General features: G+C 44.0%; 1 protein-coding gene across 1 annotated transcript in view; it reads right to left on the bottom strand.

Moving 5' to 3' along the window:
* CCDC62 (coiled-coil domain containing 62) overlaps positions 1 to 12,324 on the bottom strand; it is a 57,354-nt gene that overhangs the window by 24,347 nt on the left and 20,683 nt on the right. The window contains 4 exon segments of the mRNA XM_011964514.1: positions 1,684 to 1,828; positions 6,720 to 7,445; positions 10,341 to 10,456; positions 11,151 to 11,239. Of these exon segments, the coding sequence (XP_011819904.1) occupies positions 1,684 to 1,828; positions 6,720 to 7,445; positions 10,341 to 10,456; positions 11,151 to 11,239 (1,076 nt within the window).

Raw genomic sequence — 12,324 nt, 5'->3', positions numbered from 1 at the left:
AAACAGGAATTATTTATACACATAGTCACATAGGTTAATCTCAAGATAATTACACTGAGTGAAAGAAACAAGAGGGACACAAAAGTTTAAACGTATTAATATAAAATTCTAGAAAATGCAAACTAATCTGTGTTACAGAAAAGAGACCAGTGGTTGTCTGGGAATAGGGAGGGATGCACAGGGCAGAGGAAGAATTCCAAAGGGGTTTGGGTGTAATGAATGTGTCACTATTAGTCTGTCACATACAGACTAATGTGTGGTAAATGGGATTTCACTATATAAGACAATGTCTGGCCAGTACAGCACCTCATGCCTGTAATCCCATTAGTGGGATGAAGATTTCAATTTGCCACCCTGGTATCCTGGTAAATCATAGATGTTAGATGTTTTCCTTTTTTTTGTTTTTGTTTTTTTGTTTTTTTTTTGAGACAGAATCTCGCTCTGTTGCCAGGCTGGAATGCAATGGCGCAACCTCGGCTCACTGCAACCTCCACCTCCTGGTTTCAAGCCATTCTCCCACGTCAGCCTCCCAAGTAACTGAGATTACAGGTGCCCTCCACTATGCCCGGCTAATTTTTGTATTTTTAGTAGAGATAGGGTTTCACCATGTTGGTCAGGCTGGTCTCAAACTCCTGACCTCAGGTGATCTGCCCACCTCGGCCTCCCAAAGTGTTGGGATTACAGGCGTGAGCCACTGCACCTGGCGATGTTTTCCTTTTTTATGTTTTTAAAATTTTATTGAAATAAAAAATAGAGGCAGGGTCTTGCTATGTTGCCCATGCTGATCCTGGGCTTAAGTGATCCTCCCACCTTGGTCCCCCAGAGTGTTGGGATTACAGGCATGAGACACGGTACCTGGCCAGACATTTTCTTATGTAATGAAATCCCATTTACCACACATTAGTCTGTATGCATGTCTCTGCAGACAGAGAAATCTGTAAGCAAGCCCACCAACGTGTCACCTGGGGTCTCTCTAGACACTGCCAGGGGTTGTGTATTTGGCGGAAGGGGCAGCTGAGACCAGGCAGTTGGGTGATATCTTCTGGGTGTACATTTCTGTATTGTTCTTGTGGTTTGTTTTTCTTTTCTTCTTTTTTTTTTTTTTTTTTTTTTTTTTTTACAACCCACATGTATCAAGTTGCCAATAAGTAAACAAACAAACAAACAATCTTTCTTGGAAGAAAAAAAAGTAGTCCCGGCACGGCGGTTCACATGTATAATCCCAGCACTTTGGGAGGCCAAGGCAAGAATATCACTGAGCCCAAGTGTTCAAGACCAGACTGGGCAACAAATTGAGACCCTGTCTCTACAAAAAATAAGAAAATTAGCTGGGAGTGGTGGCATGTGCCTGTAGTTGCAGCTACTGGGGAGGCTGAGGCAGGAGGATTGCTTGAGCCCAGGAGGTTGAGGCTGCAGGGAGCCATGATTGTACCACTGCACTACAGCCTGGGTGACTGAGTACCCCGTCTCAAAGAAACAGAACAAAACAAACACAAAATAATAAAATAAATAACAGGATTGCCTTAAAAGCATCTTAAAACCCTAGAATTAAAAAACAAAACAAAACAAAACGGAAGAATAGCCAAAATAAGCAAGCTAACAGTGGTTGCTAGAGAAGCATTAAAAGCCTTTGGTGAGAGGTCTGACTTGAGTAAGCTGCGAAATTCTATGCAAAATACAAACCTTTTCATTGAATGCTGGTGCATCTTTGCAGATTAACAAACTCTTAGGTGAGTTCTTTTTATCGGAAGAGGACTCTGTCTCATCCTCTCTCAAGGCAGATTTTGAAGAACCCAAAGAGTGGGAATCTTGGATGGCAATTAGCTCACTATGAATAAGAAAACCCAACAAAAACAGATATCTTAAAACAATATCATACATAGATCACTCTTATACTTTTAAAAGTATCTTAAAAGGACAAACAAGTGTTTTTGTTATTGAAGCAGCGCAAGTTTGAGTAGAACATTATAGATTGGAATAGAATATTATAAGTTAATGCACACCTTTTGCAAATAAGAATGAAAACAAGGCCGGGCACAGTAGCTCACGCCTATAATCCCAGCACTTTGGGAGGCTGAGCCGGGTGGATCATAGGTCAGGAGATCAGGACCATCCTGGCCAACATGGTGAAACCCCATCTCTACTAAAAATATAAACATTAGCTGGGTGTGGCCGGGCGCAGTGGCTCATGCCTGTAATCCCAGCACTTTGGGAGGCCGAGGTGGACAGATCACGAGGTCAGGAGATCGAGACCATCCTAACACGGTGAAACCCCGTCTCTACTAAAAATACAAAAAATTAGGCGGGCGTGGTGGCAGGGACCTTAGTCCCAGCTATTCAGAAGGCTGAAGCTACTTGGAAGGAGAATGGCGTGAACCCAGGAGGCAGAGCGTGCAGTGAGCCAAGATCATGCCACTGCACTCCAGCCTAGGCGACGGAGCGAGACTGCCTCAAAAATAAAAAATTAGCTGGGTGTGGTGGCACGTGCCTGTAATGCCAGTTACTCAGGAGGCTGAGGCATGAGAATTGCTTGAACCCAGGAGGCGGAGGTTGCAGAGAGCCGAGATTGCACCACTGCACTCCAGCCTGGCAATGAAGCGAGACTCTGTCTCAAAAAAAAAAAAAAAAAGAATTAAAACAAAATTGTTAGATAAAGGTAACTATAGAATAAAAAATGTCCCCCTAAAAATACAATGAACTGAACGTTCTAGAGATAGGACCATCTAAAAGGGAGGAAAAAATTAAAATAGACTAATTCTTTTTTTTTTTTTTTGAGACAGAGTCTGGCTCTGTCACCCAGGTTGGAGTGCAGTGGCGGGATCTCGGCTCACTGCAAGCTCCGCCTCCCAGGTTCACGCCATTCTCCAGCCTCAGCTTCCCATGTAGCTGGCACTACAGGCGCCCGCCACTACGCCCGGCTAATTTTTTTGGTATTTTTAGTAGATACGGGGTTTCACCGTGTTAGCCAGGATGGTCTCAATCTCCTGACTTTGTGATCCACCCGCCTTGGCCTCCCAAAGTGCTGGGATTATAGCTGTGAGCCACCGCACCTGGCCAAATAGACTGATTCTTTAAAAAAAAAAAAAAAAAAAAAAAAAAAAGCCGGCTGGGTGCGGTGACTCATACCTGTAATCCCCATACTTTGGGAGGCTGAGAAGGGCGGATCACCTGAGGTCAGGAGTTTGAGACCAGCCTGGCCAACATGGTAAAACTGCGCCTCTACTAAAAAATACAAAAATCAGCCGGGCGTGGTGGTGCATGCCTGTAATCTCAGCTACTCGAGAGGCTGAGGCAGAAGAATCGCTTGAACCCAGGAGGCAGAGGTTGCAGTGAGCCAAGATCGTGCCATTGCACTCCAGCCTAGGGGACAAGAACAAAACTTCATCTCAAAAAAAAAAAAAGAGCCAAGTACAGTAATTCCTGCCTGTAGTCCCAGCTACTTGGGAGGCTGAGGTGGGATCACTTGAGCCCAGGAGTTAGAGGCTGCAGTGAGCTATCACTATAACACTGCACTCCAGCCTGGGTGACAGCGAGACCCTATCTCTAAAAAGAAAAAAAAAAAAAGAAAAAAAAAAAAACATGGAATAAGGTTATACTTGTGAAAATTTTAGGTTTTCAGTTTTTGAGATTGATTTTTGTTAATGGCTTTGTTTATTTATTTATTTATTTTTGTTATCATTAGAGATGGGGTTTCACTATGTTGCCCACTATGGCCTTGAACTTCTGAACTCAAGAGATCCTCCTTGCTTTGGCCTCCCAAAGTGTTGGGATTGCAGGCATGAGCCACCTCACCTTGTCAATAACTTTTTTTTTTTTGAGACTGAGTCCCATTCTATTGCCCAGGCTGGAGTGCAGTGGCATAATCTTGAGTCATTGCAACCTCCGTCTCCTGGGTTCAAGCGATTCTTGTGCCTCAGCCTCCCGAGTAGCTGGGACTACAGGCGTGTGCCACCATGTCCGGCTCATTTTTGTATTTTTAGTAGAGATAGGGTTTCACCATGTTGGCCAGACTGGTCTCGAACTCCTGACCTCAGGTGATCCGCCTGATTTTGACAGAAAAGCTGTTCTGGAACAGACCAGAGGCACTAGAACTGCTTCCTCCCCTGTAACCTAAAACAAAGTGAGAACAGGCTGCCCCCGGTTTCTCCCTGCATGGGTAAACCTGTTTGTCAAATGGAATGCTGGCACAAATGTGAACATTTTAGTTAGATAATCAAGTAGGTAAGCAAGTTCTTATAATCTATGGAAAAATAGAAAAACATAATTATCTTTCTACTTAATCACATATTTGTCATGTGATATCTTGGCATCCGTCTCTGCTGGCAGAACAGGCCAATCACTTCAATCATTTTAAGTCGGTGAGGTCAAAAGGGCCTTGAAAGAAACTCTGAATGTAAATTTGCACTTATTTCGTACATTAAATTTAATCCTCTATGCTCTTAAAACTATCTGACATAAGCTTGTCCCTTAATATATGGGTGTCCTTGTTCAGTAGTGAAAAATAGGCAGTTGTGCCATGATACTTGCAATTATCCAAAGATCTTTAAAGACCAAATATGAATAGATGACATTTAGCGTGACGACCGACTTTTTAAAATAATTCACAACTGGCAGAATGACTATCTGTATGACCTTTAAACAATTCAAGTTTCTAAAAGGGCCAGAGGAAATAAATAAACAAAATAAAATTAAAGAGCCAAAGGACACTCCAAATAATTAAGCACTAGAAATAAATTTTAATCATAAAATCCTATAAAAGCCGATGTAATGATTAAAATACGCCTCTCGGCCAGGCGCGGTGGCTCAGGCCTGTAATCCCAGCACTTTGGGAGGCCGAGGCAGGCGGATCACGAGGTCAGAAGATCGAGACCATCCTGGTTAACATGGTGAAACCCCGTCTCTACTAAAAATACAAAAAAATTAGCCAGGCGTGGTGGCGGGCGCCTGTAGTCCCACCTACACGGGAGGCTGAGGCAGGAGAATGGCATGCACCCGGGAGGCAGAGCTTGCAGCGAGCCGAGATTGTGCCACTGCACTCCAGCCTGGGTGGCAGAGCGAGATTCCGTCTCAAAAAAAAAAAAATACGCCTCTCAATATGGAAACTTCATCCTTTCTGTAATTTAAGATTAAAGAGCTATGCTTTATTTAAAAATAGCAGACATTATTATGACGCCACTCACACACAAGATTTAGCTATTCTAACAATAAGACAAGCCTGAATAAGGCAGCGTATGCTAACAACTAATCCATTTTCTTCTCTTAAAAAAGCCAATAACTTACCAGCTTGTTCAATACAAGTATCCTCCTTCCTGAATAATTTTGAAAAATTGAGAAAGTTTGGGCGATGTAAAGTCTCAAACAGATACGAACTGAATGAACGCAAAGGCAGGCATGGCTGGATATGTAAATACACTAAGTGACCCTGGATAAGAGCTGAGAGATGCCAGGTGTGGTGGCTCACACCTGTCATCCCCACAGGTGAAAAGATTGCTTAAGCCCAGAAGTTCGAGACCAGCCTGGGCAAGATAGTATCACCTCATCTCAATTTTTTAAAAAAGAGCGATGATACATTTTTTTTTTAAATAGTCTCACTTTGTTGCCCAAGCTGGAGTGCAGTGGCACAACCATAGCTCACTGCCGTGTCAAGCTCCTGAGTTCAAGTGATCCTCCCACAGGTGTTTGCCATCCATGCCCAGCAAATTAAAATTTTTTTTCTTGTAGAGATGGAGCCTCACTATGTCACCCAGGCTAGTCTCAAATTCCTGGACTCAAGTGATCCTCCTGCCTCAGCCTCCCAATCCTGGGACTACAGGTGTACACCACCATGCCCAGCTAACTTAAAAACAATTCTTTAAAAATGTGTAGAGGCCAAGCGTGGTGGCTCACGCCTGTAATTACAGCAATTTGGGAGGCCAAGGTGGGTGGATCACTTGAAGTCAGGAGTTTGAGACCAGCCTGGCCAATATGGTGAGACCCCATCTTTACTAAAAATACAAAAATTAGCTGGGCATGGTGGTGTGTGCCTTTAATCCCAGCTACTTGGGAGGCTGGGGCAGGAGAATGGCTTGAACCCAGGAGGCAGAGGTCTCAGTGAGCCAAGATTGCGCCACTGCATTCCAGCCTGGGCGACAAAGCTAGACTCCATCTCCAAAAAAAAAAGCGTAGAGATAGGGTCTCGCTATATTGCCCATGCTGGTCTCAAACTCCTGGCTTCATGTGACCCTCCTGCCTTGGCCTCCCAACGTGCTAGAATTACAGGCATAAGCCATCACAATGCATCAAGAGAAATTTTTATGTGGTGTCTAGGTTATATGCCATCTGGACCAGAAATGGTCAGCGTGTCAATTCAGAACGGCTTCTGGGGCAAGGAATGCTCTAGGGCGGCATTCCACTCTGTGCAGCAATCCACCCGTTTGCTTTTTAATAAAACATACTTGCCCAAGTCATAACAACTGCTTTTGTTTTTAAACAAAACCTTTGCCTCAGAAGCCGTCCTTGGTATAAACGCGTCCCTGGAATCTAACAGAGCCTCTATAATTAAAGACTCAACAGTCCATGCTGTGACGAAAAGAGGGAACCATTGGTCCTAAGGAAGATCTCTGTTAGCAAACACGGCTTCTGGATTAACAGTAGGTATGGCGTGGCTTCTCTCACCCGTTGTATTTCTAAATATTGGCATGTGTGCTCCACGGGTGTTTACAGACGTGAATGTTACTCACCTTGCCGGGAAGTCACGTTGTGTCCCACGGAAGCTTTCTGAACACGTGCACCCAGATTTGAGGCGGACAATTCTCTGCATTTTGGAAGGCTTGAAAATACTCATCCACTCCACATCAGACATGTGGCCTGGGGCTTCAATTATGAAGTTACTCGGGTGGCAGCACTTGGAGTCACACATGCCACTTTCGCCCAGGCAGGCTTCATTTTTCTGGCAGCATGAGATTTCGGACCTTTCCATCTGATCTTGACACTCTACATCCAGCTTTTCTGGCTGTTTTGAACTTGGGCAGTTGGTCAGGCCCAGGTAAACACTGACATCGTGCCACTGCTTCTCATCAGATAAAGCGGGCGTTTCTGAGGGCTGTTTTTCTTCGTTCTGAACCCCAGTGCCATGACATTTTAGTGATTTTGCATGGATCTTGCACAATGTAATTTTGTTTTCAGGTTCAATCTGGGTTTTTCCTCCCAGCGACCAAGACTTGTGTTTCTCTACTAAGTCTTTGGTAAATATGGATGACAGCGTAATTACACTTTTCTCCCCAAACGCAGTATTGATCTGTCGTTTCTTCTCTTTGCATTCATCACAAGAGCTCTTGTCTGACCTATTTGGCTGAACCAACATGGCTTCAAATTTCTGGTCCTTAAACAGTGACTTCTGATTTTTTTCCCTCTTAATATCGACTTTTGGGTGGTTATTTTCAAGGTCTGATAAACACATGTCTCTGCTATGGTGGCATTATAAGAAAAATTGAGGTTATAAGATATACTTGATACTATCATTCTAAACATTTCACCCAAAACTCAGTAGAGCTAAGTCCCAATGAGACTCATTTGTCTGAACCTCAGAGCCCAATTCTAGCCCAACCTTCTCCAGGAAGCCTTTCTGACCACCAAGCCCACATTCCCTTTTCCATCCTCACCTCTTATTGCGCTGTCTACATGAGCAAAAAGAATCCTACAGAAATGTGACAAAACCTTTTAATAAATCTTCCTTTAAAATTTTTCATGTCACTTGTATTCAGGTATTCTAATCTGTATCATTCTGATACCTAGGAAATACAATTCTCTCTTTCCATAATGCCATAAACTATTTTATGCTTAAAAAAATTTTTTTTGAGGCTGGGCATAGTGGCTCATGCCTGTAATCCCAGCACTTTGGGAGGTTGAGGTGGGTGGATCACCTGAGGTCAGGAGTTTGAGACCAGCCTGACCCACATGGAGAAACCCTGTCTCTACTAAATATACAAAAATTAGCCGGGCGTGGTGGAACATGCCTGTATTCCCAGCTACTTGGGAGGCTGAGGCAAGAGAATTGCTTGAACCTGGGAGGTGGAGGTTGTGGTGAGCCAAGATAGTGCTATTGCACACCAGCCTGGGTGACAAGAGCGAAACTCAAAAAAAAAAAAAATTCTTTTTTGGTAGAGACAGGGTCTTGCTATGTTGCAAGGGTCAAGCAATCCTTGCTATGTTGCAGGGTCAAGCAATCCTTCAGCCTGGGTGACAAGAGCGAATCTCAAAAAAAAAAAAAAAAAAAAAATTTTTTTTTTTGGTAGAGACAGGGTCTTGCTATGTTGCCTAGGCTGCTCTTGAACTCCTGGCCTCAAGCAATCCTTCTGCCTTAGCTTCCAAAGGCACTGCGATTATAGGTGTAAGCCATGGTGCCCAGCCCATTTTAAGCTTTTAAGGAATAACCTCAACTCATCTAGTACCTCCCAGAGGCAATGAAGGTCAAAAAGGAGAAAGATAGCCTTGGCAACACAACGAAACCCCATATCTACAAAAAATACGAAAAAAAATAAGTAGCCGGGCATGGTGGCGCACCCCTGTGGGCCCAGCTACTCACTTGGAAGGCTGCGGTGAGAGGATCGCTTGAACCCAGGAGGTGGAAGTTGCAGTGAGCTAAGGTTGTACCACTGCATGCCAGCTTGGGCAACAGAGCAAGACCCCATCTCAAAAAAAGGAAAAAGGAGAAAGAGCCAGTATGTTAGAGGCTTCTGCCTGCAAGAGAACTCTGAGTTAGTCTGGTGGCAGTGGCAGCAGCTAGGACTCAGAGCCACAGGCCACAACCCCCCCCAGAGAGCCCCAAAGGAAAGTGCAGCAAGTACAGCAGAAAGCAGGGCGGCCCCAGACACACGGCACACAGCACACGCCACATGCCTAGGGCGATGGCGGCAGTGCTGCAACTACTAAGCCCTGCTGCTCTCAACTCCATTCTCCCAGGAAAAGTCGCTGCTGCAACCCAGTCCGGCCTCCATGGTTCCAAACAGTCACGGGGAGCTTCCCTAATCCCTCTCCCTTTCAAAGACTCCTTGTAACATTTCGGCTTAGAAAAGTAGACTAAGTTGAGCTGTGGTACACTTATATGCCTGTTAAATTAAACCACACTTTATATGTTTATATTTTAATTTTACAGAAACCAATTTAATTCCCACACTGCTTGTTGTAGGGAAGGGAAGATATTTCCTATTAACGACGCAAGCAGGAAAATCCAGTTAAGGGCACAGATCACCCTCGGTGGAGTGGGGCTCTTACTCAGCAATCAATGCATTCCTTGGCATTACTTCTTTTGGGCGAATGCCATGTCCTATATACCTACATGTGCCCAAGTCCTAGCCTAGTGTCTAAACACTGAATGCTGGATGGATGGATGGATGGATGGATGGATGGATGGATGGATGGATGGATGGATGAACGAATGATTCATCTCTGTACTGTCTACCCTAGCTCAAAGCCTTCTGCACAACAGAAGGGCAAATCAGGTTAAACATATTCACTTCTATCCAGTGGCTAAATCAGGATCATGCCTAAAATTCTTAGATCAGGTCTTCCTACCACTGAGGATTATGAAAGTCATTATTAGCTCACACACATTTATTTTATTTATTTATTTATTTATTTATTTATTTATTTATTTATTTTCAGATGGAGCCTCACTCTGTCTCCGAGGCTGGAGTGCAGTGGCGTGATCTCAGCTCGCTGCAACCTCTGCCTCCCAGGTTCCAGCAATTCTCCTGCCTCAGCCTGCCAAATAGCTGGGACTACAGGTGCGTGCCACCACGCCCGGCTAATTTTTTTGTATTTTTAGTACAGACGGGGTTTCATCGTGTTAGCCAAGATGGTCTTGATCTCCTGACCTCGTGATCCACCCGCCTCGGCCTCCCAAAGTGCTGGGATTACAGGCATGAGCCACCGCGCCAGGCCTATTTATTTATTTTTTGAGACGGAGTTTGGCTCTTGTCACCCAGGCTGGAGTACGATGGCGTGATCTTGGCTCACTGCAACCTCCACCTCTGGGGTTCAAGTGATTCAAGTGCCTCAGTCTCCCGAGTAGCTGGGACTACAGGCATGAGCCACTATGCCTGGCTAATGTTTGTATTTTTAGTAGAGATGGGATTTCACCATGTTGGTCAGGCTGGTCTCAAACTCCTGACCTCAGGTGACCCACCTGCCTTGGCCTCCCAAAGTGCTGGGATTACAGGTGTGAGGCACCGCACCCGGCCACATTTATTTCCTACCATATGGGGAATAGTACTCAGTACTGGCCAACAGTAAGTGCACAGTCAATACTGACTGATGGAATATAACACAAGATCATATTAATTGCATCTTGCTGAGATTACCTGGAGTCCAGGGCCTTTGAGTCCTCCATCTTTGAGTCATACATCTGTATTAATTCCTGAGAATTTTCCACATTGAAATTAAGAAACTGCAGATCACTCTGTTGTTTTACATAAATCTGTCATGGATATTGATAAATCAATATGAAATGTAATAACAAAACTAAACTGAACCAACAATTTGGCAGTTTCCCTGAAACAGTTCATAAACCCTAAAACAGATCAGATAGTTACTAGGGAAATATGCTAAATATGTCTGCTTTAAATTTTCCTTTGTTAGCACTAAGATTTGCTAGGATAGCTGGGCTCCCTGCCTTTGATCACCACAAGCAAGACCCTATCTGCTGTACTAAACATGATACACAGGCTGGGCTCAGTGGCTCACACCTGTAATCCCAGCACTTTGGGAGGCTGAGGTGGGTGGATCATGAGGTCAGGAGTTCAAGACCAGCCTGGTCAATATAGTAAAACCCTGTCTCTACTAAAAATACAAAAAATTAGTTGGCCTGGTGGTGGGCACATGTAATCCCAGCTACTTGGGAGGCTGAGGCATGAGGATCACTTGTACCTGGGGTGCAGAGGTTGCAGTGAGCCAAGATCAGGCCATTGCACCCCAGGCCGGGCAACAGTGTGAGACTCTGTCTCAAAAAAATAAAATAAAATAATATAAAAATAAATAAACATGATATACAACTAATGTAGTCAGGGTTCCAAACCACCAATTAAACAAAATCGACAGGCATACTTTTTTCTAATTTGCTATTTGTTTACAAACATTTCTTATGTGATAGAGAAGGATGATTGGGGACATACCTGTCTCAGATTGTGCAGTTCTGAATTTGTGCGTTCTTGCTTTGACTTCGCAATATTAAGCAATTCATCTTTCCTCTTTTCTCTCTCTACTATATAAGAACAAGTATTATTAAACATTTTTCGTCAGCTGTATCAACACAAATCTCTCCATTTCCAACAATTCAATGCTCAGCTGACATTTTTGTTGTTGTTCCTGAACTTAAAAACAGCAGAATGGGCTGAACGAAGTGGCTTGCACCTGTAATTGCAGCACTTTGGGAGGCCGAGGTGGGTGGATCACTTGAGGTCAGGAGTTCGAGACTAGCCTGGCCAACATGGCAAAACCCCATCTCTACTAAAAATATAAATTCAGCCAGGTGTGGTGGTGCATGCCTGTGGTCCCGGTCACTTGGGAGGCTGAGGCAGGAAAATCATTTGAACCTGGGAGGTGGAGGTTGCAGTGAGCAGAGACTGCGCCACTGCACTCCAGCCTGGATGATGGAGTAAGCACTTTGTCTCAAAAAAAAAAAAAAAAAAAAAAAAGAAGTGATTTGTAGATTCAGGGATTATTTGTCTTTCCTTTTGTGGGTGATAGAATGAGGGTGATTTCCAAATTTCTATACTTAATACATATTACTTTAATTATTTATTTTTAAATTTTAGAAGATAAATATTTTTAAAAACAGAGATGGGGTCTCGCTATGTTGCCCAGGCTGATCTTGAACTCCTGGGTTTCACCACGTTAGCCAGGTTGGTCTCCAACTCCTGGCCTCATGGGATCTGCCCGCCTCGGCCTCCTAAAATGCTGGGATTACAGGCATGAGCCACTGTGCCTGGCCAAAACCGAGACATTTTAACAGTGGAAGGGATATCCGTAGTGCATCTGACTCAGCGGGTCTCAATTCCACACACCTCTCATGTTAACAGCATCCAAGCAGGGTGTACTCCTAATGTTTAAATAAACCTGTTTTGTTATAATCGCAGCTACTTTGGAGGCTGAGGTGGGAAGACTGCTTGAGCCCAGGAGTTTAAGACCAGCCTGAGCCAACACAGCAAGACACTGTCTCTTAAAAAAAAAAATAAAAAAGATACTTGTTTTGGATACAGCATGGTCCCTAAACAAAAGCCAACTACTTTATCTGGCCCTCAGAGTAATTTTAAATATATCTGAATGTTGGCTGGTGGGGTTGTTGGG

This window comes from Mandrillus leucophaeus, unplaced genomic scaffold, assembly GCF_000951045.1.
Source record: "Mandrillus leucophaeus isolate KB7577 unplaced genomic scaffold, Mleu.le_1.0 Scaffold7, whole genome shotgun sequence".
Classification (NCBI taxonomy): domain Eukaryota; kingdom Metazoa; phylum Chordata; class Mammalia; order Primates; family Cercopithecidae; genus Mandrillus; species Mandrillus leucophaeus.
Note: the sequence above shows the minus strand (reverse complement) of the source record. Positions and strands in the feature narration are given on the sequence as shown.